The following is a 26,347-nucleotide window of genomic DNA, read 5'->3' on the forward strand; positions in this document are numbered from 1 at the left end:
ATATGCCATTAATGAGCGGCATTATTTCCCCAACTCCCCACTGTGTATGTGTGTGTGTGTGTGTGGTTGTGTGCGATGTGTTGGTTGCGCATTGTATGCCAATTAATTGAACATCGCTTAATGCGAAATATATATAATAATTGCAATAATTAAAACCCGTTTGCAATCAGCCAAGCAGAGCAATTTCAGAAGTGCCCCACACAAAACAATAGCCCAACAATTCTCCAAGTATCTTGAACTACTAAATACTCGACTTTTATTGTAGTCTATGGCTAGGGAGTCTTTGCGATTGAATTTTCTGCTTCCAGTTATCTGCACTACTTCTTTAGCGGTCGGATGAGCATGCGAACGTAGCTGAGCGAGCCACTGGGTCCTGGCAGAAAGGTCTTCCACAGGATGCCCTTGAAGTAGCCAATCTCCTGGCCGTACTTTGACTGGAATGTGCCAAAGAGGTTGCTGCAAGCAAGATGGTTTAAACAGTTGATTAGCAACACATTAACATGTTATTTTATGAATCTATATCATTTTTGTATATATTAATATACATTTTGTTTGTAAATTAAGTTTAAATTATCAGGTGCCTACAGTAATCCCCGAGAGAATTGGGAAACCAGATGAATTAAAATGAAACCAGATGACCACAAGGTATGCCAGGCTGACTAAACAGGTTTACATATAGAAAGCTATTTGGATTTTACAGACCTATTTTATTTACTTGCTTTATAAAATGTTCGTTACAATTTTATGTATACTCTAACTGTCAAATAATTAAAGTTGCATACATATTAAAATTATTAAATTCCAAAGATTGCTCTTCTATATTTTCCTATGCATCTATATTTAATGAACCCTAGAAGGTAAGCTAATATTTTTTATATTTTTTTTTTTAAATTATACTTTAAGTATTTAAAAGATGCAATGAAAACTTAAAAAAAAGTATGAGAATAGCTTTGAACAAAATATAGAAAAAGGCTTAAGCTTGTTATTATATTAAAATTAGTAAGTTCGAAACATAGCTCTGGTCTCGTTTTTATAACTAACTTTATAAAATAATGTAATAAGTCAACATATTTTGCACTCAATTTAAATATTTTTCACTTTGATTTTCATCCGTTTCGATTATTAGTTATTTTAAATTTTAAATTATTAAAATTTCTTTAAATTTTTCATTTGACTATTTTCGGAACTAACTCTAATATCTGAAAATATAATCTAAATTAAGCCTTGTTTAAATTTATATTTATATAAATTCAATAAAATGCATATATTAAATCTAATATATAATATATATTTTAATGTTCTATTGAACTATGGGGTTTTTCTCTGGGTGTAATTCATGTTTGTACCAGTGCAAGTATTTCCTATGGCCTTCCACTCACCTCTCGAAGCACTCTCTGCCGTACCACCAGGCTCCTGCGTGGGTCCTGGCGCAGTTCTGTCCATTGTCGTCGTTATCCTGATCGTAGGTGGTGAACTTCTTGCCCGCGTGGTAGCGCAGCGAGTCGCCGGCATCCCCATGGTAGGCGCCAAGGACGTAGAGCAGATACTTCTCCGATTCGCTGCCAATACTGAAGTGATCGTAGAGGGCGAAGCGCTCCTCCCCGTTCTTGTTCCGCATTATGATGAGCAGCTCGTGGTGCTCGCTGTTCGTCAGCAGGTGCAGCTTGTCCAGGCCGATGAAGAACTCCGAGTTGATGGACCCAAAGCCGCTCTTGTAGTCCTTCCACTCCTTGTTAAACTCCTGGCTGCCATCGAACCGGTAGGCGATGACCATCCAGCCGCCATTCTTCACCTTCTGGTCGCAGCTCGCGAAGAATGGCTCCACGTCCGGCGCAATGCGGATCCGCACCTGGCCGTGCTTCTCGTCGTGGCAATTCCGGGGCGTATCGTCGGTTGGCGTAGCCAGGGGCACCGGAAAGGTCTGCACACTAGCCGGCAATGGGCGGAGCCTAAAAAAATAGGTGTTTTATTTATTTAATAATTTCAAGTGTAACATTTTTTGAGCCTAACAAGTTCTAAAATATTTCGAAAATCAATTTTTTCAAATATATTTAAGTTTCTGTGGCCTAAATAGGCATGACATAAATAAACATGTCAGTCCTTAAGTTTGTTTAAGTATATATAATAAAATAACGTTTTGTAGAAAAATAAATGAATAAAAGACCCTGTACTATTAACGAATGTCTATTAACGAATAGTCTTAAAATAAAATAATATTAAAATTATTACATATATAATCACATTTTTAATATTTAATAAATACTCCTAAGTATAACATTTTCCTTAAGAATTTAAAAGCGCACCCTACGAAGTATAAAATGATTGGTATAAATATTTTAAATTTATCTTAGGATTAATTCATTATTATCATTATTCATTTTTAATTTAATTTATGAATACAAATATTAAAATAACGCTATGTAGAAAAATATATGGATATAGGTCTCCTAAAGGGTCGTCTAAAATATATGTTATTTCCATTTCTTAATGTTATTTAATAAATAGTCTTTCGATTTTATTGGCTTACAATCTGGTGGTGATGAGTCCTGAGTCCTGATTTTTGTACTCCTCAATAAGCTGCTGCAGTTCATTAAGTTCAGTTTTAAGCGTTTGCAGCTCATCGGTCATCAATTGTATGCTTCATTAATGTTTAAATATTGATAAAACAAAATATCTAAATATATATTAAGGCAAACTCACCGAGCAGCTAGGCCACCCAAAGTACTCACCGGACAACTGGCGGTGTCCTGAAATATGGAAATTAATTTTTAAGTAAATTGAATATGAGTACAGTGGTCCAACACACACTTTTTCAGCTAGAAGAAAAGGCTCTGCCGAATTTCTCGTTATTACGGAAAAGTGTTTTCCTGGCAAATTACTGGAGGTGGAATTTGCGGTGGTGCTGAGGCAGGCCAATGCCGTGACGAACGCCTCCAGCGCCATGCCTGTCTAAGTTTTTTTTTTGTATTTATATTTAGATATATATATATATATATTTTCCGATTTCAGCTTTGAATTGTGCCAGCGCGACAACGCAGTTGCAACTGCTCGTCTGGACAACTGACTAAGTAAGTTGAATCACTAGCTCACTGGATTAGTTATTAGCTGTTTATTTATTGGAGATGTCACAAAGTCACTGTGATGCGAAGATCACTGATCCATAAGAATAAACAGAACCTGTTTTTTAACATTTGTCAGGGTTCCTGAAGCTAAAACTTCACTTGACTTTACATATAATTACATTTTAAACGAAACCTGAAGAATAAATAACATAATTAACCTACCAATTAAAATATTCCTTTTTAAACTTAAAGAATAAATAATTTATGTATGTTGTTGGATAAGTATTTATATATTTATTCACTGAGTTTTGTTTTAACCCAAAAATCAAAGGAAATCTCTGCATTGGTAATAAAATATATAAAGACATCGTGACTAAACAAATAATTCGTTTACAAAATAATAAGTTAGTGTGGTATTATTTTTCCCATATTTTAGTTAGTGTTGTTTACTTGCGATCACTTGATGCGAAAGCACTGCCCAACACTGGTCGATTCTGCTTAGCATACCTGTTTCTCAATGCTAATCAATCAAGTGACCTTTGTTTCCATTCGCATTCGCATTCGCATTCGCATTCGCATTGTGGCTAAGATCGGGAGCTAGTCAGTCTGTTAGTCAGTTAGTTAGTCGGTTAGATAGGTGGCCAGTGATCGGCAGTGGGAAAATGTCGCAGATTTTGCAGCTGGACGCCTTGGTCATGGCCATGGCCTGTCTTTCCACCACGCAAACGGATCTGGGCGGAGGTCTGATGGTGCCGCCCTCGCTGGAAAATGCGGTGAGTTTCCCAAGAATCTGGGAAAATTCCCTCAACTTTGAACTGTATTTGCAAGGGAAAAATCAAACCAGTTTCTCGTAGTTAAATTACAGATTTGCATACGTACAAACTAGTATAAGCTGTATTCCCCATTAAAAGTGTATATAGTTTACAATTCAATAGAATAAATACAGATTAAAAATACAAAATATTGATGCATATTTTACGGTGTTAATAGCTAATACCTTGATTAGGATTTATTTGCATTGTTGTGCTAAAAGTGTATATAAAAGAAAGATTTAATTTAAAGGTTTGGTTTAAAAATATAATAAATCATTTTACGGTTTTTGTTATGGAGTTTAATTTGCATTGCAATGCTTACAATTCCCTTTCCTTTAAAGTAAAACCATTTAAAATTTCTATATAAAGTAGGAAATTTTCGTAACTGAAAGTAGAATGTTATAATCCATTCAAGAACTTTCTAACCACTACCTTGATTTAAGTATAAACATTTCAACTCACAATCAAAACCATTTGAAGTTGACAATCCTTTTAAAAGTATTTTAATTGATGTGATTTATGCCCTCAAGAGCGCCAGTAGTTGTCCTGTTTCGGCCTTGAGTGGACTGACCACTCGCCTGCAGTCGCTGAGCAGGGAGATATCCGGCGTGAAGGACCAGATAGGCAGTCTGCAAGAGCAGTTGGTGGATCTGCGGAGGACAGGAGGTCCTCCGGCCGTGGCACTCGCCTCGCCCAGTGCCCTGGGCTCCCGACTGTGGGTATATTGTGGTGGCTTTAACAACCCAAATAATAATTCACAGAGACTTAAACCCCGACAGCCAGGACTTTGAGCCTCAATTGCTGGCCAGTGGCGGTGCTCCACCTGCACCAAGTACGCCCGCAAATTGCGTGAAACAGCAGCACGGAGTGGTGCTCATCCGCCTGAGATCGAATGTGGAGCCCTTCTTCGTGTTCTGCGATCAGAAGGTCAGAGGTGGTGGCTGGACCATGGTGGTCAACCGGTACGACGGCAAGGAGGACTTCAATCGCAAGTGGGCCGAGTACCAGTTCGGCTTTGGCACCCTCACCACCGAGTTCTTCATTGGCCTGGACAAGCTGCACCAGATCACCAGCAGCGACAACTACGAGCTGCTGGTCCAGCTGCAGAATCGCAAGCAGGAGTTTCGCTACGCCCTCTACGATCACTTCAGCATCGGCAGCGAGTCGGAGCAGTACCGCCTGAATGTGCTGGGCAAGTACCAGGGCGATGCCGCCGACGCACTGCGTCAGCACGTGGGCAAGAAGTTCAGCACCCAGGATCGGGACAACGATGAGAGCGAGCTGAACTGCGCCGTGCAACAGTCGGCTGCCTTTTGGTACGGCGCCTCCTGCAATCTCAGGTGGGTTTCCATTTCATTTGCTACATTACAACTAAGGAATAAGCATTTGCAAAGAAGCTAGCCGTGACAGTATTTCAGCGTGTTTTTTTTAGAAAATCTACCTCAAAGTTAACAATAACTCGAAGAACAATTAAGTTCATTCATAAACAGCAAAGTTATCAACTTAAAAATTAGCTTTTCCATTTAATTCTATTGGAACCCTGGGTCACAATTATGGCTATACGTCTAGTCTTGGCCAAGTTACAACAAAAGGACTCTTAAGAATTTTGATTTTTGACAAGTCTCCAAAAACCCAGATAATGCGAAAATTGGCCAAAATTTTTAAAAATCATCTTTTCCTCTAAAACAAAATGTATTATTCTAACCTGATTGTGGATGGGTAGTACAGGTTGCCAGCTGTGCAAAACCGTCACTCTTATGCCTATACATCTACTTTTGGCCAAGTTACAAGATAAAAAAAAATAGAAATTGGTAATATAAGATTTTCTGTGAAATGCAGATTATTAAATTTTCCTATTTCCAAATACCAAAACAATTAACAATAAAATCGCCAAACAATTACTATTTAAATAAATGCTAAGCCATTTAAAGTTTTAAATACATAATAAGCCTATGATAAACATCGTAATTGTTCTTACCCTTCTTTTTCTTGCAGTAACCCCTTTGGACTTTTTCAACAACTTCTCGAAAGAGATTATGATGGTTTCAAGGGCATTTTGTGGCGCGGTTTTCTGGATGGACCCAAGGGCTCTCTGAAAATTTTCCGCATGATGGTGCGACCCCGCGCTAGTTAATAAATAAGTATGTAGTTTATTTCATTGGTTACACCAGTCACACATTAACAAAATACCCAAAAGGCTTATAAAAGAAAACAAAACAGAAAAAAAAACAAACAAAATATAAAATAAATTCGATTTAGATTTCGTTGAGCTTTTCAGTCTCTTCGGTGGTTGTGGTGGTGCGAACGGTGGTGGTTGTGGTGGGATCCTCGGAACCCTTCACCACCAGGGCATCTCCAAAAACTGGCTTGAAGAAAAGCACAAAGCGGGAGTACCGACGAGCGGAGTTCTGCAAGGGATTTGATTTTATAAAATATGAATGTATTAAAGAAAATTTAATGAATGCTTATTTTCTAGAAGCGCTTTTATATATTTTCAAGAAAATAAGTTTATAGTATTAATAAAATTTAATATAGGCATATTTCTGGGAAAAATACCTATTCTTAATTTTTCTTCTGATTTTACATTAAATGATAAAATTAAATTTATAAATAAAAAATACCAGTTTAAAAACCTAATACTAGAAATAAAACTAATATGAATTCCATTTCTTTTCTTCAAAAAATAATCTATAGTTTTAAATAAGAAACAAGAAAGAAAGCAAACTTCGGCAAGCCGAAGTTCATATACCCTTGCAGCTATCGCAAGAATTAAATATTTTTGAAAACATTAAAATTATGATTTACTTGCGTATGTGTTTAAAAACATTGAAGCTATGACGATTTGCAGCTTAATTATTTGATTGTTCTTTTATATATTTTTATTATTTGTATGCGAGCTATATGATATAGTCGTCCGATTTTGATGAAACTTAAACCATAATTCTGAAATATTTAACCATTGCTCTATGTCGAAGAACAAAACAAAAAATTAAAAAACAGCAAAGTTATAATTTTTTTCAATTATTTTTCCGATTGTTCCTATGGGAGCTATATGCTATAGTCGTCCGATTTTGATGAAATTTTAACCATAATTCTGAAATATTTAACCATTGCTTTATGTCGAAGAACAAAACAAAAAATTAAAAAACAGCAAAGTTATAATTTTTTTTCAATTATTTTTCCGATTGTTCCTATGGGAGCTATATGCTATAGTCGTCCGATTTTGATTAAATTTAAACCATAATTCTGAATTATTTAACCATTGCTATATGTCGAAGAACTAAACAAAAAATTAAAAAAAAACAAAGTTATAATTTTTTTTCAATTATTTTTCCGATTGTTCCTATGGGAGCTATATGCTATAGTCGTCCGATCCGGCTCGTTCCGACTTATATACTACCTGCAATAGAAAGACAACTTTTGGGAAAGTTTCATGCAGATAGCTTTAAAACTGAGAGACTAGTTTGCATATAAACGGACGGACAGACGGACAGACGGACAGACGGACGGACAGACGGACATGGCTAGATCGACTCTGCTAGTGATGCTGATCAAGAATATATATACTTTATAGGGTCGGAAACGTCTCCTTCACTGCGTTGCAAACTTCTGACTGAAATTATAATACCCTCTGCAAGGGTATAAAAAGTGTTACTTTTAGATATATGAGAGATATATATCAAATTATATTTTAAAATGTATACGTTTCTGGATAAAACTTTTTCCATGTTTTCCATTGAAAATCTCTGAATAAAAATCTGCAATAAAATCCAGAGAATGCCATTACTTACCAGGATCAGTCGAGATAGAGACTTTGAGATATTGGTGACCGTCAGCAGGGACTTGTTGAGCAGCTCCGAAGGCAGTTCCAGCGAGGCATCGCTCATGATTTCGGCGGCATCGCTCAGGTCTTTGCCCCCCGCCCGACGACGCCTCTTGCTCTGTGAGATAAACATATATATATATAGATAAGCGATGAGAGTTCCAAATCGAAGACCCAATATCCAAAATCCAAAATCCAAAACTCCAAATCTAAAAACCCTCCATTGAAACCAGATGTGTGGTATAAATTTGTTTTTTGTTTTCGGTTTTATTCGCTTTTGTAAAGTCGTGGATTTCTCTATATAAATGTATAGTGTATTTTTTTTTGTTTATGCCGAATATTTACAAACATGAAACTTAACTAGGGTGTAAACAAAAAAAAATAAAAACGATTTGAGGGGGTTGAAAGATGGGGGGTAACAAATAGATCAACGATAAATTACAGCTCTCATTTGTTGGCCTTGGTTCGTTGGTGCGTATTTTTTTGTTTTTTTGTTTGTGTCTAGTAGCCCGCCTCATCGGAGTCCGGAGCTGGTGACGTCACGCCGGCAATGCCATTCACTCCACCAGAGGATCCCTGCAGGATGGGGCCGGAAAAGCCAAGGAACTTGGACACCACATTGCCGAGGCCGGCATTCGCATTGCCACCGCCCGACGAGGAGCCACTGAAAGCGGTAATGGTGGTCAGCACACCGGTGGTCAGGTCATTGGCTATGTTGCCAATCGAACGGATTTTCGGCGACACCACAGCGGTGATCAGAGTCTGAAAATCCTTGATCGGCACCGGCGACTTGATGTCCCACTGCTTGTTCTTCTCAATATTCGATCGGTCCAGCTGCTCGATCACCCGCGTCTTCGTGTCCAGGAAATTGTCGATTTTCTACACATATATATATATATATATATTTTTTTTTTTTAGATTTATTTTGAACTATATTTGTGAAGTCAAATTGCAGTACTCACGCCAAATACAAAGCCGAGCACAGCGTTCTTAGCCTCGAATGTGGCTTCGGGCAGTTTTCTTTTGTTGCGCTCCTGGACACCTAACACCTCCTGGAAATGGAAATCGAAGTGGAAAATACAGAATCACCCACACGGGAATGGCACTCTAAATGCCAATAAAACATTTTTCCTCATTTGTTTTGTCTTTAAAGCAAAACGGGTAAAAAAAGGGTAGTTAATCCAAATATTTACATTTTTTTTGCTTTGATTAACGTTAACTAACTAACGTTAAAGTTCATTTTAAAAATTTGTAATTGAAATTGGAAATTGATTTAAATGTCTGAAAACTTTATTTAAATTTAAACAAAATTTAAATTAAATAAAAAGCTTTTAAATCAAATAGCAAATATTTTTTACCTAATGTTTTGCAAATGATTTGAAATGAACATTTTTGAAAATTCAAATCTGCTCTAAATTATGAATTATATGAAAATCATAATATTTCTTTAGGAAGTTTTATATTGCTTTTAAAGCTTTTTCTTGCTTAAATATAGTAATTTCGTGCGGAGTTTCCGAATTCTACTGAGACTATAAAACAGAGTTTAAGAAATAGTATAAATACTCATTTCTTGCAGTCATGTCTTATGTCGCCTAATTGCCGATCAGACATTTTCGGACTTGTCCGGCTCTAATCGATTGGATTCTTTGCCTAATTACACCCAGATTGGTGAGTACTGCCAGTGCTGACTTCAAGTTTAATTGCTGCCAAAGAGCGGGTAAAAAAGCACTCGACACTGGGGGCCAGTTAGACTTGACCCAATTTTCGGGGCTGGGGCCTAAGAAAAAATTAGAAAAAAAAAAACAGAAAACAAAAAAAACACTCATGCACATACATAAGTAATTATATCAGTTGTGGACTTGGGGACCTTCGCTCATTCGGTCATTCTAAGCCGACTATCGTCTATCGCCACACGTATATGTGGCACTTTGGGACCGCTTCTCAATCGACCGCCGCTGGTCCAAAGCACTTAAAATTCACCTCGTCATTTGGTCAATATATATGCACCGCGATATCGGAGCCGAAATCAACACATTTCCAACCAAAACGCATAGTCCAGTCCCTCGGAATCGAATTTCGAACTTGAGTGTTTTGTTTTAATGCATTGCTTCTCAAAGTTGCAATTTTACGACCTTTTTATATAATACGATAATATCTTTTGAGCGTCTTATTATGCCATGAAATATCTTGATTTGGATATTAAATTTTCTATATATAATATAAACAATATTACAACATTAAGCATAGATCTTTTAATTCTCAAAGTCAAAGGCACAAAATATGTATAAACAAGCTATTGAAACATTTGGCAAAATTTTTTTAAAGTCTCAGTGCGACAAGGCAACGACAGTTAATCAGCTTGAAAACGTTTAACAAAAATTCGCCTTCAACCCACAGATTTCGATCTTAACTAATATCTTGAAAATTATGCAACTCATTTGGCGTTTTCGGTTCATTGTTCTGCCATTCTCCCACTTGAGAGTTTTTGAGAGATTGCCCAACTCGAAAACGCCTAGAGCAGTCCACATGGTCTGTTTTCTGTTTTCAGTATTTTTTTTGGGGGGTTTCGAGAAGCTAAATAAACTAGGCGATTTATTAGTTTAACAAAACGCTAAACACATTACGCTCTACTCCACACCTTTTGTTTTTTGGTCCGTTGAAGTGACAAACAAAAAGCGTGAGCTATGATTTATATGGAGCAAAATCAGGTCAGTTGTTGAAAGCCGAACAAGCAGTTAAGCGAAGGGATTTACAACAAGTTTAACTACTACTTCAATGGAAAAGTGGGAAAATGTTGGCTTAGATAATGCTTAGTTGTCGCATAGATGGGGTAACTTTTTTGAAAATTTAAAATCAAATTACAAAATTCGTTTTTTATATTTTAAAATATTTCCTGCCTGGTAATCATATTTGTAATTTACACACTTTATGCAATACCTAAACGGCATATATTTTAAGTTTCAAATATTTTAAGATTATTACTTAGGATCAAAGTATACAATTTCATAAAATTGTAAAATCAATTTATTCTTTAATTGAATATTTAAGTATTCCTAATTGTTTTAATTAGCTAATTCAAAATTTAAAACAGTTTCAAATTGATTTTTTTCAGACTGCCATTACTTTTTGAATGCTGACTCAATATGAATTTCCCATTTCCCATGCAATTCCAACAAATTCAGTGCTTTTTCTCACCGCAAATGGTTAAATCAATTAACACGAATAAATAATATCTTTGAACCAACTTTTTGGAGGCGCGGAAATGTTTCACAATGCGTGCGAATAAGAGGAAGCGAGAGAAGAAGAGGTGATGAGCCATGAAGAAGCTCCCATCATCTCTCTCTCTTTCTAGCCGCATCAGACCTTCTCTTTCTGTCCGAGGCGTTGGCTTTCGGTTTTTTTATTTGGATTTTTTGTTTTTCGGCTTTTTGGAATGGTTTTGAAATGTTAACGTAGGTCGTTAACAAGTTTTGTCGCCATCAAGGTCGTCTGGTCTCGAATGGCCAACGAATTTTGGAATCGAAATTCGGTTGTAAGACATTTATTTTTCTTGGCTCTTTAAGTTTTGCATACGATTTGCATACGAGTGGACCCAAAAAAAAAGTGCCCAGAAGTCAGTTCAATGCACCACAAAATTAGCAGCTTGCACAATGTTGAAATTTGCAACAAAAGAGAGAGGTAGATATATGGGAGAGAAAGAGATGAAGAGATAGGTATAGAGATAGAGAGAGCAGTAAAATGTTACTTTCATGCCAGAAGACAATCAAGTTTAATTTAATTTTCTCTCTTTGATTTTGTTACAGACTTCCTTGTTGGATTTTTGCATTTTTCTAAGAGGGTTTTAAGTTTTTCTGGCAGTGTTTGTCGACTTTTATGTTCGGATTTTTTTTTTATTTTTTCGAATTTAAATGGGTTTTTCTCAAAGGGATTTGGAGAGTTTTGGATTTTTTTTATGTTTAGATTATTTCTGGATTTTTCTTAAATGGATTTGGGTTTATTTTCTTTTTTTTTTTATTTTTCTCAGGAGTTTTGGGTATTATGTTCTGCTCTTTTGTTACCTCTGCATTGATGGGATTCAAATCGGGATCGCTGGCATCCTGGAAACTGGCCTCCACCTCCGAATTGGTCTGCTGTGGAGCGGGGGCGCCCATCGACAAGGCTAGCAGTGCCGCAAGCACGGCCATCGATAGTAACAAACGGCTCCTGGTGAACTGCATATTTGAGTTTTTCTGCAAAACAAAAATTGTATATTTTTAACAAGGCTTTTGGCAGTGGAAAATATCGATGTTATTTTTATTGGAATATTGTATATTGTGTGTACCGCAAGACAAGAAACAAAAAAAAAACCACAAAACTTTAAGCTCGAAATTGACTGGAAAAAAGCAATGCAAAGCAAAGTATAAACAAAGTTTTGGTTTGTGTTTTTATTGTTGTCGTTGAGAGGGAGCCGCGCCGCCAGATACGCGATACTAGCACGTTCACTAACTTTAAGCAAATGACTGCGGACGAAAGTTACTTCAATGATTTAGCAGTGGCCAAAAAATCGGTTACACAGCCCACGGCGCATGCGCAGAGCTTTTTGTGTGAAGCGCCGCAGCGCAGCGCAGTCCACTCAAAAAAGAAACACACAGACCAAGCCACAGAGCCAAAATATCCATCGAAAAATCCCCCAGAGCGACGCAATCCGGCCAAATTGAATTTTATTGCTGCCGTTGGATATACTTTGGACATGTGGGATATGGCTGTGGATGTGGCTGTGGATGCAAGACGTCGACTTCGACAGCGGCGGCGACGTTGGCAGCGATTCGAGCGGAACGCCGGCGCCAAAAATATAAAAAAACACGTTTTTGAGCGCAAATATAAGTAATACTACCGAACGGAAAGCGCTCAATAAAGTGCAAAACCAGACGCCGGAGATGTTAAGTCACCGGTGTTGTTGTCTTGTTAATGGTGTTTCTGCAATGCGCTTTTAATTTGTACTCTTTGGCTTTCAATTAAGGCACACGCACACAAACACATAAGCAGGGGAACAAGTCGGTCATACGCGGCGTATGCGCAATGTATTATCAAGCACTTTTCGGCAGGAATTGTCGTTGGGTTTTAATAGAAGGATCCTTAGGGAAGGGTCTGATTCTCCAAATTTGCGTAGAATCATATATTTTATGATAGCCTTCCCATTGAAACCCACAAAAATATAGTATTTTATTCTGGCAACTAAAATAAAAATAAACATTATATTATATTTTTGTATGTTTATAATTATAGACATCATTGTTAAGCACTGTTCGTTCCAATTGATTTTGCAGTTTACATTTTCAGACTTTATGTTTTGTTTTAAAATAAGTATTCAACTATTTATGTTTTAGTATATTTTTAGAAATTTTAAATTAAGCACATAAATCGTTAACAATTTATTGAAATGTAAGCACTACTCATTAAAATTGATTTGGCAGTTAACATTTTTAACAATTTTGGCTTAAACATTAAATTTTATTTTTAATAAATTAAAAATTATGGTCATAAATCGTTAAAATTTTATTTAAGCACTGCCCATTAAAATTGATTTGGCAGTTAAAATTTTTAGACTTTACTTTTTTTTTTAAAATATGGATTAAAATATTTATGTTAAATTATATTTTGATTAATTTTAAATTATGGTCATAAATCCTAGAATATGTTTTTAAATTAATTTTCCAGACATAAAAAGGGTTCAATTTGTAAAGCTTAAAAAAATTTATTAAGTCACTGCAAATATGTTGAAATTTGTACATACTAATCGTATAGTTTTTAAATGTACTTAGACTAAAATTTTGTTATTTAAAAAAGCTTTCGACCAATAAACCAATAAATGTAAAATAAAACAAAAACTCCCCTAAAGCAATTAAAGCCGCCATCCTTGACTCTTACGTTGAGTAAGAATTTAACTTTTGCTGGATTTACTAGTAGATCAAGCCACCTCAAGTCGAAATGCCTATGTAAAATCGCATGTTAATGCGCTTTTTACGATTAATAATCAGCATAAATTAAAAGTATTTATGGCTAGAAGTAAAATGTGGTCGTCGCCGACTGGAGAACAAAAAGGCGAGCATACTGCAAAGAATACGAGCTAAGGAAAATTAAATCAAGTTGCTCGCCTTCGGACGCCAGAGGAAAACGGATAAATTGGAGTCAAAGTGCGCGTATCGAATTCAGACGAAACTTAATAACTGGAATTGAATGTCGACTGCATGGACTGCACTCCAATGCGATCCAATCGGCTTCTGATACGATCCGATATGATACGATACGATACGATACGATTCAATATGCCATTGCATGTATAATTAGTCAAGTTCTGAATTCGTAAACAATTAACTAAATAAATCGCCTGAAATTCCAATCACAACGAATCGAATTGAATCGAATCCAAGTTGATTAAGTCAATTTTGAAATTTAAATTGGGCCTCTAAACGGATTGAGATCATCTGCACTCGACTTTAGCATGTTTATTATGCTTTGCGGCTTTTTGCAGAGAAAATTGCTTGTGGCACGTAATGTTGGAAAAAGAAACTCTTAAAATATACAAAAAAAAGAACATTAATGTTCTTTTTGTACAAAAAAAAAATGTTGATGATAAAACCATTTTTTTCCATTGACTTATATATTTTGTATCCCATTTTATATATTTTTTTTAATGTTTACATTAATAAATGGAACACAAAAAAGTGCCAATTATGTAGGCAAAAATTATATATTGTTTTTGATAACAATTTGAATTCCATTTCTATGGAATACAAAAACATTTTTTTTATATTAAGAAAAATAAGAAAAAAATGTTAATAAGACATATATGATAACATAAAGTGAATACATATTTTCTGAGTGTAATTTCTCAAAATGCTTGAAGTTCTTTAAACGAAAGTTTTATGTTGAAATCCTTGAGGATATCCCCAGTTATTAAACCATCAGGCTCATTTAATTGCAAATGTCACTGGGCGCATGGTAAACCTTTCTAATTAACCCCTGTCAGCCAATTAACCCGTTTTTGCCGGCAATCCGGTACTTTGCTTATCAATATTCAAGGTCATTGGAAACGGGACTGAAACATAATCCATAGTCAAGATGTCAGTTAATTTAACTTTTTACTTTATTTATATTTCCTATTTTTTATATGAAGACTGACCCAGATAAAGCAAAATTTAAACGGCAAATAAAAAATACAAAAATATATATAAAAATTTCAACAACGAAACCGCAAAAAAAACGAAGACACAAAATGCAAAGTGCACGCTTGGTTGTCAGCGTTTTTTTTTTTTTGTGGGTCACAAGGTCGGGAGATGTCTCTTCTGAGGTCTCCACCTGCAGCTCCATCTTCATCTTCATCTCAGCATCCACATCCACGTCCGTCCTCGATCTTTTGAAAACCACAGATTGTAGATCGCAGATCGCAGAACCTGTGAGCAGTACTATACATGCTCGAGTGCCTCTTACTTTGTGGCCTTAGCTAAATGAACTTTCAATTTTCTTGTCGCCGCAAACGAGACTCGCCTGCACGGAAGCCCTTGAAGATGATTTCCCAAAATTAAAGCCACATTCTGACCCATTTTCACTTACGCAAAAGTAAGTCAGCCAGTGCGTAAAGAAGTAAGAAATTAAATTATAAAACAGTTGACATATACGATATAGCCCTATTTATATTTAAATCTAAATTTTCCCACGTAGTAGCCCAAATATATGTTACCTAATTAAAATATTTTTCATTTTGATTTACATGAATTGATATTTTTATAGTTACTTTAAATTTGAAAGTATGTATCGCAAATTATTTTTAATTTTTCATTTGACTATTTGCGGATTTTATTGTCTGAAAATTTAATTTATATTTAAACCATATTAGACATAAAGATAAAAGCATAAATTATTTACATTAATTAAACTATTTTAATTTCAAATTACAATGCATTGTTTTTTATATTATGATTTAATATATAATTTAAATATTAAAAACATAATTAGGAATTCAAAAGTCATATATTTATTTTTTTAAGTATTTAATTTTCTTTGCATTGGAAATAAAGGTTCTCTATATTTATATTAACATTTCCCTCATTGGGATTTTATTTAATTTTTGCATTTAACAGACTCAATAAATAAATCTTATTTTAAATCTAATTTAAAGTTTTATCTTTATTTATATCTTTAAAATTTTTATTTACAATAAATTTGTTTCGAATTTTATTTAATAATATAAGTAAGCTTGCATGTGCTTACCTATATAATAATAATGTAATTAACTCCAAATAAATACAAGTCTTAAGTTTTAATATATTATATTTTAAATGAAAATATAACAAGCTAATAATATTATAATCAAATTTTTTTGGATTATAACTTCAATAAAAAACAATGGTGCTTAAGTAATGTTATTAATTTACTCAAACTAAAAATTTTACTGAACTTATCCATTTTAAATACTTTAAGCTTCAACTGTCTTTACAAGAAATTCTGACCTTTTGTAATTCAATAATAAATTCTGCTCTATTTGGCTAAACTTTAATGCCACTTGCACGCTTTTAATTTGAATAAAATCTCTTGAGTCAGCGACAAAAAAAAACCGATCACTTGTTCTGCCTAATTTGGCAGCTCAATTAGCAAATTATCCATGAAAATTCAATTGCAGCTCGTTGCCGTTGAGGCGCCTCAATTAGAACGCTATAGTTGATGGCTAGCCCCTCCAGTAACTCAGTTGGCCAATTGGTCACTTAATCAATCTGTCAATGTGTCAATCTGTCCATCAGCGTTACAGCGCGTGTCATAATGTTTATGACAGACGGCAGACAACTCGAAAACAGAAACAACTAAAAGGCAGGCGCACTTTGTCTTGATTTTTATTAAAAAAAAAATAAAAACAAAACGTGGCAGAAACATGGCACACATAGCATACCGTTTTGGCCTGGCCAAGACCCCAGAAGCGCCCCAAATCCTTGCCCCCTGAACCCAGATCTTCATTGCATTTCCAGTTTCGTCTTTGGTTACAGTTTTCATCGGTGGTTAAAAAAATGTCAGGGGGCAAAATGGCAAAATAGTGGGGCAGACAGACGCATTAAAACAGTACTAACCAGTAGCAACTTGTTCTCTGGAAATAGTCAAAAAGTCGCTTTAAATATACATACCCTTCGCCGTCATGTTGGGGCATAATTTGCCATTGCCCAATCGTTATGCAACGCTTGTCATTATGCATTATGCGATTTTATGTTTTTTTTTCGGGCCGCGGCATTAATGTCACCTGCTGCTCATCGTTGTTCTGGCCACGATGACTTCGCTAAGTGCACGCAGGAAAACCAAAAAAAAAATTCCGAAAAATATATGCAGCCAACGAGTAAGAGGTTTTAGGGGGGCCCCCACTATCTTTACGATCGAAAAGTTGGAAGTTACAGGCGGACGGCCGGCCATAACCATTAACCGTTTACATGCCGCCCGGCTTTCATTTGGGCCCAGAGCGCGGCTCGTTAACCAGGTGGCCAACAGTGCAGATGCACCACTCTATTCCGCATCCATTTCCATATAATATATGTATGTAACTCCGCCTGCAATGGGCCTCTAATGAACTGCTGATGGCTTTGCGCAAGTCTTTTGCGGCCAATGGCCAAGTCTATTTGACATTTAACCAAAGGAATTGTCATTGGACTCTAGGAATAGAGTTGAAAGCCGAAAAGAGTCAAGAGAAGGGTTAAGAAAGCCAGTTAAATGAACTATATAGTAGGATAAATAATAACAAATAACAATAACAATCAATAACAATTTAAATTAAGAAATGAATTTCCTTTAAAAATATGTTAAAAATAGTTTTTTATGCATTATTTAAAACAAAAAATATTATAAAACTTAAAACTTGGAGTCCAGGAATATTGTCCAATGACAATTTATTTAAGTTTTATAATATTTTTTTATTTTAACTAATGCATAGCTGCCGAAAATTTCACAGAAAAAGGTTAACAAATCCGGAAACATGAGTTTTATAGCTAAGGGAAAAAACACTTAAATAACCATTTTAAATATAAAATGAAATTCCTTTAAAACCCCGTTAATCTAGCAAATTGTTAATTGTTGCATAAGAACTACAAAAAATTATAAAACAAAATATTAAAAATTAAATAATTTAATTAAAAATTTAAATATTAAAAATTATAAAAACATAATAAAATTGTTATTGGGGGCAGAAAAGTTATTTAAAAAAAAGTAAAGCTGCCAAAAATTGCTCAGAAAAAGTGCTGAAAAATAATTATTTTAGATGATGTAACTTCAGTTGTATTCTTAACAATTTATGGCTTAACTTTTTCGAATATTAATGCCAATTTGTTGAAATTTCGAGCAAAAACAATCTCCAAAAGTGGCAATGTGCAAAGGAAACCCCACAAAGAATTGCCTGCCGAGATCAGTCGGCCTAATTGGGCCGCAAATGCAATGCTCTTAATCGAAAACGAAAACGAAAAACGTTAATTTAGTTCATATTAAGACCACGTTTAAGCCAATCCTTCACATCAAGAGCTTTTGTTTTGTGCCCAATAGCCGGGTCGAATTTAATTGGAAAAGGCGTTGCCAATTTGACCATTCACCGACTCAGTTTTCGACTTAGACTCAAACTCGAACTCAGAAATCAGAATTTGTTGAGCGAACTTTGTTCTTGGCCAGGCTTAAATGATTCGTTTTGGCACAAAGGTTGCTGGAGATTCTGATTCTGATTCTAAAGTCAGGTGGCGTTTATTTGTTTGTTCAGCCATTACAGTAATTATAGTATTAATAAATCTCGCCACTGGCGACCGACGAAGGTCATCCCATAATAATATCATTTTGGCTTTAGACTTAGACATAGATTTTTTTTTGAAAGGCATTTTGAATCTGATCACTTTGCTTAATTGCCGTGCAGAACTTGGCGCTGTTAAATGAGCCGTAAATTGGAAATCACTTCTAAGCTGAACGTAAACGCAAAAGGCTTATGAAACTGCCAATCAAATAATTCAAGAGTATTAAAAAACACTATTTTTAATAGAGAAAAACAGCATATCAACACATTAACAAAAAGCAGCCATTCATATACCAATTTATTAACTGCCCAGGGAAATACTATCGTAAAAAATGTGTGAAAATTCGTATACTTCAAGATGTGCGCTACGGACTTTAATGCTCATAATTGAAACATAAAATCTACATAGGGGTACAAGGAAATTTCACGATTTACATAATAAGCGGACCAAAAAGGGGGGCATTGTTTTACGACTAATTTGATAAGTTTCCACGCTTACTTATTCGATATCGGGTTGCCCCAATCGATTTGCATAACTCTCCCGCAAAACAAACCCAGAAATTTGGAGCGTCGTCTGGTCAATAAACTTATTGACCGACTTAGATTTGACACCTGCACATATATCTCTCTATTTATACACACTGCTATAAAAAAATTTAGAAAATTTAAATATTTTGTGCTCAATTTAAATACTTTGCGATTTGATTTAATATTGTTTAAATTATTTAAAATAATAATTAATTATTTTATGATATCGTTATCATATTAAATCAAATAATTTGCACAATAATGAAAACATTTTTATATTAATTGTTACATTCAATAATATTATTTAATATTTAATTTATGTATTAATTATAACATTTTGATTTCAATAGTAAGATATTTATTTTTACTTTACCATTTTTTTATCAGTGTAGAGACGCCCCCTCGCCGGTTTGCCTTCGGCAGATTTCCAGCGCGACTGCTCCACTTTCATGGCGTTTACTTTCGCTTTTTCCCTCGTTTTCGATTTTTTATTTCATTTTTTTTTTTTGGCCCAGCCATCATCGTTGGCTTTTGTTATTGCTTATTGCTTATAGCTGATGGCATTTAGCTTTTGGCCCAGAGCGCGTTGATGGCTGCTGTGTCTTGGGGCTGAGGCTTATCTGGCCAGAGCCATCGACTCGAACGACCTTGATACCGTTACCGGTTTTTGGTTTTGCTTTTGGTTTTGGTTTGGGCCAGGCCAGGCCACTCTTGCATGGTCCACAGACCAGTTAGCTCTGATTATAATTCATCCTCAATCATGGCGCCAGACAGGGGTCAGGTCGCAAATGACCAATAGGTTGGCAGGTAGTTAACCCCGAAAATTCATAGGTTCAAAAAATCTTGCGGCCGCCACTTGAGGTGTTTTGAGAACATTCCCCATTGTCAACTTTAAATATAAACTCTATCAAAATGTTTTAAATAGCATTTAACTCAAAACAAATGTAATTATAAAGACTTTTTTAAATACTATTAAGATGCTTAGCAAAAATGCCCTCTTGGTAACATTAAAAATAAAATGCTACATAACTTATAATAATAATAAGGACTTACTTAAATACCAGACATAAAATAAAATAAAATAAAATATAACAAATTCTTTATAAAAGAAATATTCCTTAATATTTAATAGCTTCCCAAATTGTTTATTTAATTTTGTAAATAATTTTTCATGAAGTTTATTTCCTCATTTACTTGTAAAATCGAATATCTTAAGTTCACAAGTCTTCAAAAATTAAATAAATTCATAAATAAATACAAATTTGTATAAAATAGCATATCAATCAATAAGTTTTTGAATAAACTTAAATTTGCTTTAGCTAAAAAAACTGAAAAAAAAATATATACACATATGATACATTGAAAACAAAAGTTTCCGTCGTAAGAGAACAATAAAACTCTCCCTTTTTTGTCGGCTTACATACAGTATTCGTTAAGTCTTTGGCTTTTGTTAATTGATTTATGAAGCAATTAACGCATTTGAGTCGTCACTTTTGCATTGTTGACGTCGGCGCTGTTGCCAAATTTCGGTAGCCAAAGCGATTAATGGACGGGCGCTAATCAAAGGCGCCCCCACCCCCCTTTCGACCCCTTTTTCCGTTGCCCCGCCCCCTTGGGTGCTGTTTGCTTTTGGAACAGACCTGACCTATGGCCAGCATTTCGAGTTGAGGCTTAGCCCAGTTAGCAAGTTCGTTGCCTAAGTCTTTCGTTTTGACACACATTTTGAGCTGCGATTTTCGCTTTCCTGCTTCTTTCCTTTTTTTTGTTTTTGTTTTGCCATTATACGTTAACTCACCCGAAAAAGTGTAAAATAAAGATGCGTCTTGCCAAACTTAATTGCAATGCGAACTCGCCGAAGCACCAAAATATATAATTGAGTTCATTAACAATTTCAAAATGCAAATAAACCAGCACAAACAGCGTAAAAAAAACAAACCAACAAAAAAAAACAAAGCAATAAACACAAACGGAGGTTTTTCAAATTAAAAACGCGACAACTAAACGGCCCGCAAAATGTCACTTGGTCTTGTGAAAGATTCACGCATAACTGAAAACTGAAAATCGCCGCTGCAAAAGCAGCCCACTTCAAAAAAAAAATTAAAAAATAAATAAAAAAGGGAGAGAGAGAGGAAGAGAGCAGGCGGAAGCGAGAGAGCGAGAGAGGCAAAGAAAGTAAGTAAAAGCATTTCAATGGAAACCTGTAATCAGTAGAAAGTGACACAATGCCCGCTCCACTGGCCAAGTAGTCAAGTAGTTGGCCCACGGAGAAAGGTGCGGGGAAAGCGCACAAAAAGCAAGAGAGTGACTCAAAAGAGAGCCAGGAAAATCACAAAAAAATAGGTTCGGCCAAAACCAAGTATGAAGTGATCTACAAAACTATATATCTCAAGTTTTATATCCCCTTTTTCCAAAGAATTTATATATATATTTTACATTAAAACGTAGAAATTTGAAAAACTTTATAAACGGTCAGGAAAAATTAAAAGAAATTCTTCTTAGCACAGTTTTCGAAATATGTATCTTTAGTATTTCAATCTATCATTTTGATAAGTCATACGTCAGAAGTAACTAGCGGGTATAATGTTGTATATTATGAGCAGCCATTTGTAAACTTTATTCTCAGCAAAATGCTTGAAAATCAAAGGCAACTAATGAGTCTTATTTAATAAAGAATATTAAAATTAACAATCCATTGTTTATTATATAGAATCAATTGTCAACTATATTCTCAGCTAAATCCTTAAAAATCAGAAGTCTTATAAAAAAGATAATTTAAAAATAAAGAATTTAATGTAAGTTATAAGCAATTAATTGTCAACTATAGTATCCCTAAAAGTCAAAGGCAACTAATGGGTATAATAAAGGGTATAGTCTTATTAAACAAACAATTTTTAAATTAAGAATTCTTTGTAAATTGTGAGCAGTCAATTGTCAACTATATTTGCCACCACAAGCCCATAAGCCGCACTCCAAAGTTCATTCCTCTATGCTGCCCCCTGTGAACTTTTGTTTTAGGCAATGAACTCTGAAGCTGTGCCCCCTGAGTTCACTTGGTTTTAACTTCCGCTTTTTTTGTTCAGCGCTTTCGCTTTCTTTCTTTCGACCCAGTGATTTGCCCCACCGAATCCTTGGGGGAGTGGTTTTCTCTTCACCACTCCAGTCCAGCTCCAATTCCCATTCCAGTGGATCTCTTGCATCAGATGTCCGAGTGGTTACGCCATTTGATTTAGAGAGCCCCTCTGTTTTACGCTTTCTTAGCTGCCCAAGTGACCAACACAACAAGTCTTTCGCTTTGTTTTTTTTTTAATTTCGTTTACAGACTAGCAAAAAAAAAAAGAAAACACAAACAATTAACGTAACTATTACTATTATGTGATGACTTCAACTTTAGCTGGCTAGAATGGCTCATTGTCGTAGTAGGCGTGCCCAGATCGATGATGGTGCTCCGCCGGTTTGGCATGATGGCCCATGCTGCTGCTGGCGAAGATGTTCTTGGCTGCACTCGAGGCTCCTCCGGCTGCCCCCAGTCCGGCGTTCAGGACCAATCCCAGGGCATTGCTCACCAAATGCGAGGCCAAATGCTTCACAAAGCCACCGGAATCAAAGTTACTGGCCGCCGCAGCCGCCCAACCGCCGCCCCCTTCCTTCTTCTTGCGGGGGCGTGGCAGCTCGGCACTGCCATGACGTTCCTCCGAACCCTCCTCCGAATTTGGCCGAAATTTGGCCTCCAGAAAGCTGGTGATCAGGTTCTTGGTAAAGGTCAAAGGTTGCGGCGGACCCTCCTCCTCGGGATCCTATTTAAATATAAAAAGAAGTTGTTTGTTTTACTATCTCAAAATGTACAATCTTTCAAGGGTTAGTAACACAGTTAACAGGTTGGGAGCCAAAAAGGTTTCAAGAACAAAGCATAAATACTGCGCTGAGTGCGGCCAACACAGTGCCCAAGAAGTTGCCCACAAACTGGCCATTGTTGATCTGCAAAAGAATTAAAAAAAAGAAGAAAATAAAGCAGGAAAAGGAACATTAAATATCGAGTAAATTATTTTATTTATTGACAACAAAACTAAGTTTTCAATAGATTATTATGTGGGTCAAAAAATTGTCAATTAAAATTTGTTTCCAATTTGGTTCTCTTTTATTCCAAATATTCTAAAATAATTAAAAAATTAAAAATAAATATGCCAGGATGTCAAATAAATAAAATATTAAGATAATAAACAAAATATTTTCGGTAAGTATTGCGAAATGTTAAAAGTCTTCACAAAATATTCCTTTTGCTTCTTACCAAATTGCTGCTAAAAATTTGCTCAAAAGTTTGTTGTTTTTTTTTTTTTTGCCTAAAATCCTAGTTTTCACAAAAAGGCACAATTTTTTAATTAAATATATATATACATAAGAAACATGGCCATAAAAATTAAATGTCATTCCTCGTTAAGCCTCAAATCAATTTGAATTCAAGCTTGCAACAATTTATGTTCCAGCTCTGCGCTTAATTTTAAACAAGTTACAGCAATTAAAGTAAAGTTTAAGCAATTAAATTGTGTTTTGCAAATTGTAAGCGAAAAATAATAAAATTAAATATAATCATCACAAAGAAATATAAATATCTAATTTACATAAAAAAAAACCAAGTAGTGCTCTATAAATTTGAAAAAAATAAAATAGTTTTTTTTGATGAAATATATAATCTTAAATAATAAACTCACCGCTCCCCCACCTCCAGACAAGCCATCCAATGCTGTGCCCACATATTGACCCAGAACGAGACCAAAGTTCTTGTTGCCACCGAGAAGGCCGGAAATCAGCGAACTTCCGGTTTGAATCAAGCCTTGAACGTCCAGGCCACCAGGCTGAAAAGGATTATTATTTATTAGGAAGATTATTTGGGGAAACTTAATCGAGACTTACGCCAAATAAGGTGGAAACCAGGCCAGTGAGGGCACCGATCAGAGCGCCCACATCGGAGCCTCCTTCGCCCTGAAAAAAGTCAATTTCAGCTTCACTTTTCATGCACAAATAAAACAAAACTTGGCATTGATATATTTCACATTTACTAAACATTTGAATTCAATAGCAATAAATTTATTATACTACTTGTTTGTTTGCAATATTTTTGACTATTTTTGGAATCTACTTTAATGTCTTTAAATTTTTTTTTAAATTTAAGCCATTTTATCAAATCATGTAGTTTAATGCATGATTTATGTCATTATGTCATTTAAGAATACAATGTAACTATTTATTGCATTTACTGGATATTTTCAATGTTTGCTTTTATTCACGCCACTGAGACTGATAATGATCATGTTTAATACTATATTTATATTCAATTTAAATATGAAGTGTGAAATTATAATTATTACTTTACTGTTCCATTTTTTTTATCAATGCTGCATTTTAATATTTATCCTTTTACTCACGCCACTGAGACTGCCAATGAGGCCCACCAGACCACCTCCTCCGCCGCCACCTGCTCCGCCCTCATCGTCACCGGCTCCAAGATCCCCGTCGCCAAGGTCATCGCTGTCATCTGTGGCCAATTCCGAGGAGCCGGTGCCCTCCGCCTGCGCCTCCACCTGTTTCTCCGGCTTGGCACTCGTTTTGGGTTTACCTTTGGCCTTGGCTGTAACATTGGGCGCCTTCGAGGAGGCCATTGGAAAAGGGTTAAGTGGGCCAAGTCAGTGTTGGGTTGGGTTGGGTCTTCAATCGGTTAGGTCGTCTCATCATCACCAGGTTAGTCACAAACTGTGTTTAGCATTGGGTTTCCCGTGTTCTCACCTTTACATTTATTTCCAGGTCATCGAGATCCGGGGTTGAAGGCTCTATTTTGAGGCGCCTCGCCGGCTGTTGCTCCAGCATGTTTTCCTGAAAGTCATCCTGGAAGCGCAAGTCATGAGCCTGGCATTAAAATATCAATTTTTTCACACTTAAGACATGCATTTTTTAAAGGTTCAAAATCTAACATAACATATCTAACATAACTAACTAACATATTCGCTAAGAGGTTGTGTAACATAATACAGATATACTTTTGAAATGACAATACAAAATGAAGTTTCATAATTATAATCTAAAATCGATTATCATTTGAATTTATATTAATAATTAGAAATTATTTTCAAGTAAAAATTAAAAATGTGTGCTTATTATGTATTCGAATTTGCTTAAACAAAAAACATACGTCGTATTTCTTCCTCTCTTTGCATTTACATTTTTCATACCCAATAGTTGAAAATTCATGTAACAATAGTTTAGTTTCTATAACAATTTTTTTTTTTTGCTTGAAGGCCCACAAATTGAAATATTGTTGTTTTAAAGTATATTTAATTTTTGCATAAGCTGTTAGGGCATATAAACTTTGCTTCCTTTCCTGATTTTATATTAAATTTTGAAAGTCGGAATATGAAGTTTTAAATTATTCTTTTCTCTTTATATTTAATTTTATTTTTCTAATTTAATTTATTTATAAATTAATTTCTTTTTTATTTAATTGGGTTAGGGAAATACCTCTGACAGTATGGACTTGATAATCCTCATTTCCTCGGGCATTTGTCGCTGCTCGGCCTCGTCCTGTTCCTGCTGCTCCTGCTGCTTCTGCTGCTGCTGTTTCCTTTGATCCACTCCCTTCTTGATCTGCCTTTTGTGGAGCACCTTTTGCTTGGCCCTGCCCAGTAGGCCATCCTCGGCAGCATGCTGCAGCAAGTGCTGCAGGGCCAGCTCTATTTTGGCCTCCAACTCGTTCTTCAGCTGCGGCACCTGCCTGATGATGTGGCTCCTCAGTTGGCCCAATCGCTGGCCCAGTTTGGGCTGATCCGTGAGATCGGCGGACAGTTGCTGGTTGAGCAGCTCCTCCTCCTTCTGCTGCTGAGCCATCTGCCTAAGTTCCGCCCGGAATTCATGGTCATCCTTGGCCTGTGATACCACATCCATTACTCGCGTTAGGATTTCCAGGGCCCTCTGATCGCGCAACAACTGCTCTTCGATGGCATCGATTTTGCCCATCATGACACTGCCACTCTCGGTGAGATTCATTTGCAGCAGCAAGTCCCGGATGGCCTTCACCAGGTGCTGCTCCATTTGCTCCTCAGCCTGACGGGCTCCATTTAGCAAACCCAAACTGGTGACTGCCCGCAGTTCCTCTTTCGGCAGGATGCGTTCTAGCCGACGATAGGCGGCAATGGCCTGTACATAATGCGACTGCAACTCCATTGGTCTGCTTGGTCTGCTCTCCACCGATCTGGGAATCACGATCAGGATCAATCCCCAAATCAGAAATCCGATTATTACGAGCTTCTCCATTGGCCGCCGATTGAAAGAAAACTGCGACCAGGAACGTCGC

The 26,347-nt window shown here is 35.9% G+C and overlaps 4 protein-coding genes across 11 annotated transcripts; 1 reads left to right on the top strand and 3 right to left on the bottom strand.

Moving 5' to 3' along the window:
• Positions 1–233: 233 nt before the first annotated feature.
• LOC108137235 (ryncolin-2) lies at positions 234–3,047 on the bottom strand. 2 transcript variants are annotated; one of them, XM_017258813.2, is made up of 5 exons: positions 2,809–3,047; positions 2,701–2,747; positions 2,528–2,638; positions 1,380–1,949; positions 234–456 (listed from the first exon to the last, which is right to left on the bottom strand). In XM_017258813.2, the coding sequence occupies exons 1-5, from the start codon at positions 2,941–2,943 to the stop codon at positions 318–320; spliced, it is 1,002 nt and encodes a 333-aa protein (XP_017114302.1). In that variant the 5' UTR covers positions 2,944–3,047; the 3' UTR covers positions 234–317. The 2 variants fall into 2 exon arrangements, with proteins under 2 accessions (XP_017114302.1, XP_041562974.1); XM_041707040.1 differs by lacking the exon at positions 2,809–3,047 and having other exon boundaries at positions 2,730–2,747.
• A 572-nt stretch (positions 3,048–3,619) lies between these two features.
• LOC108137323 (fibrinogen-like protein A) lies at positions 3,620–6,134 on the top strand. 2 transcript variants are annotated; one of them, XM_017258950.2, is made up of 4 exons: positions 3,620–3,835; positions 4,405–4,589; positions 4,636–5,214; positions 5,870–6,134. In XM_017258950.2, the coding sequence occupies exons 1-4, from the start codon at positions 3,725–3,727 to the stop codon at positions 6,006–6,008; spliced, it is 1,014 nt and encodes a 337-aa protein (XP_017114439.1). In that variant the 5' UTR covers positions 3,620–3,724; the 3' UTR covers positions 6,009–6,134. The 2 variants fall into 2 exon arrangements, with proteins under 2 accessions (XP_017114439.1, XP_017114440.1); XM_017258951.2 differs by having other exon boundaries at positions 3,621–3,835; positions 4,654–5,214.
• Positions 6,005–20,822, bottom strand: LOC108137324. 4 transcript variants are annotated; one of them, XM_017258954.2, is made up of 4 exons: positions 20,804–20,822; positions 11,756–11,926; positions 8,660–8,749; positions 7,945–8,576 (listed from the first exon to the last, which is right to left on the bottom strand). In XM_017258954.2, the coding sequence occupies exons 2-4, from the start codon at positions 11,912–11,914 to the stop codon at positions 8,199–8,201; spliced, it is 627 nt and encodes a 208-aa protein (XP_017114443.1). In that variant the 5' UTR covers positions 11,915–11,926; positions 20,804–20,822; the 3' UTR covers positions 7,945–8,198. The 4 variants fall into 4 exon arrangements, with proteins under 4 accessions (XP_017114444.1, XP_017114443.1, XP_017114442.1 ...); XM_017258953.2 differs by lacking the exon at positions 20,804–20,822 and adding an exon at positions 12,184–12,241; XM_017258952.2 differs by lacking the exon at positions 20,804–20,822 and adding an exon at positions 12,019–12,198.
• Positions 20,823–21,638: 816 nt separating this feature from the next.
• LOC108137244 (putative uncharacterized protein DDB_G0271606) lies at positions 21,639–26,347 on the bottom strand. Of its 3 annotated transcripts, none has more exons than XM_041707129.1 (7): positions 25,516–26,347; positions 24,787–24,885; positions 24,429–24,647; positions 23,917–23,985; positions 23,715–23,858; positions 22,924–22,983; positions 21,639–22,802 (listed from the first exon to the last, which is right to left on the bottom strand). In XM_041707129.1, exons 1-7 carry the CDS (start codon positions 26,305–26,307, stop codon positions 22,404–22,406), a joined length of 1,782 nt encoding a protein of 593 aa, XP_041563063.1. In that variant the 5' UTR covers positions 26,308–26,347; the 3' UTR covers positions 21,639–22,403. The 3 variants fall into 3 exon arrangements, with proteins under 3 accessions (XP_041563063.1, XP_017114315.1, XP_017114313.1); XM_017258826.2 differs by having other exon boundaries at positions 24,787–24,906; XM_017258824.2 differs by lacking the exons at positions 22,924–22,983; positions 23,715–23,858; positions 23,917–23,985; positions 24,429–24,647 and having other exon boundaries at positions 24,787–24,906.

The sequence above is a fragment of the Drosophila elegans genome, unplaced genomic scaffold (genome assembly GCF_018152505.1).
Source record: "Drosophila elegans isolate 14027-0461.03 unplaced genomic scaffold, ASM1815250v1 contig_149, whole genome shotgun sequence".
Lineage (NCBI taxonomy): Eukaryota > Metazoa > Arthropoda > Insecta > Diptera > Drosophilidae > Drosophila > Drosophila elegans.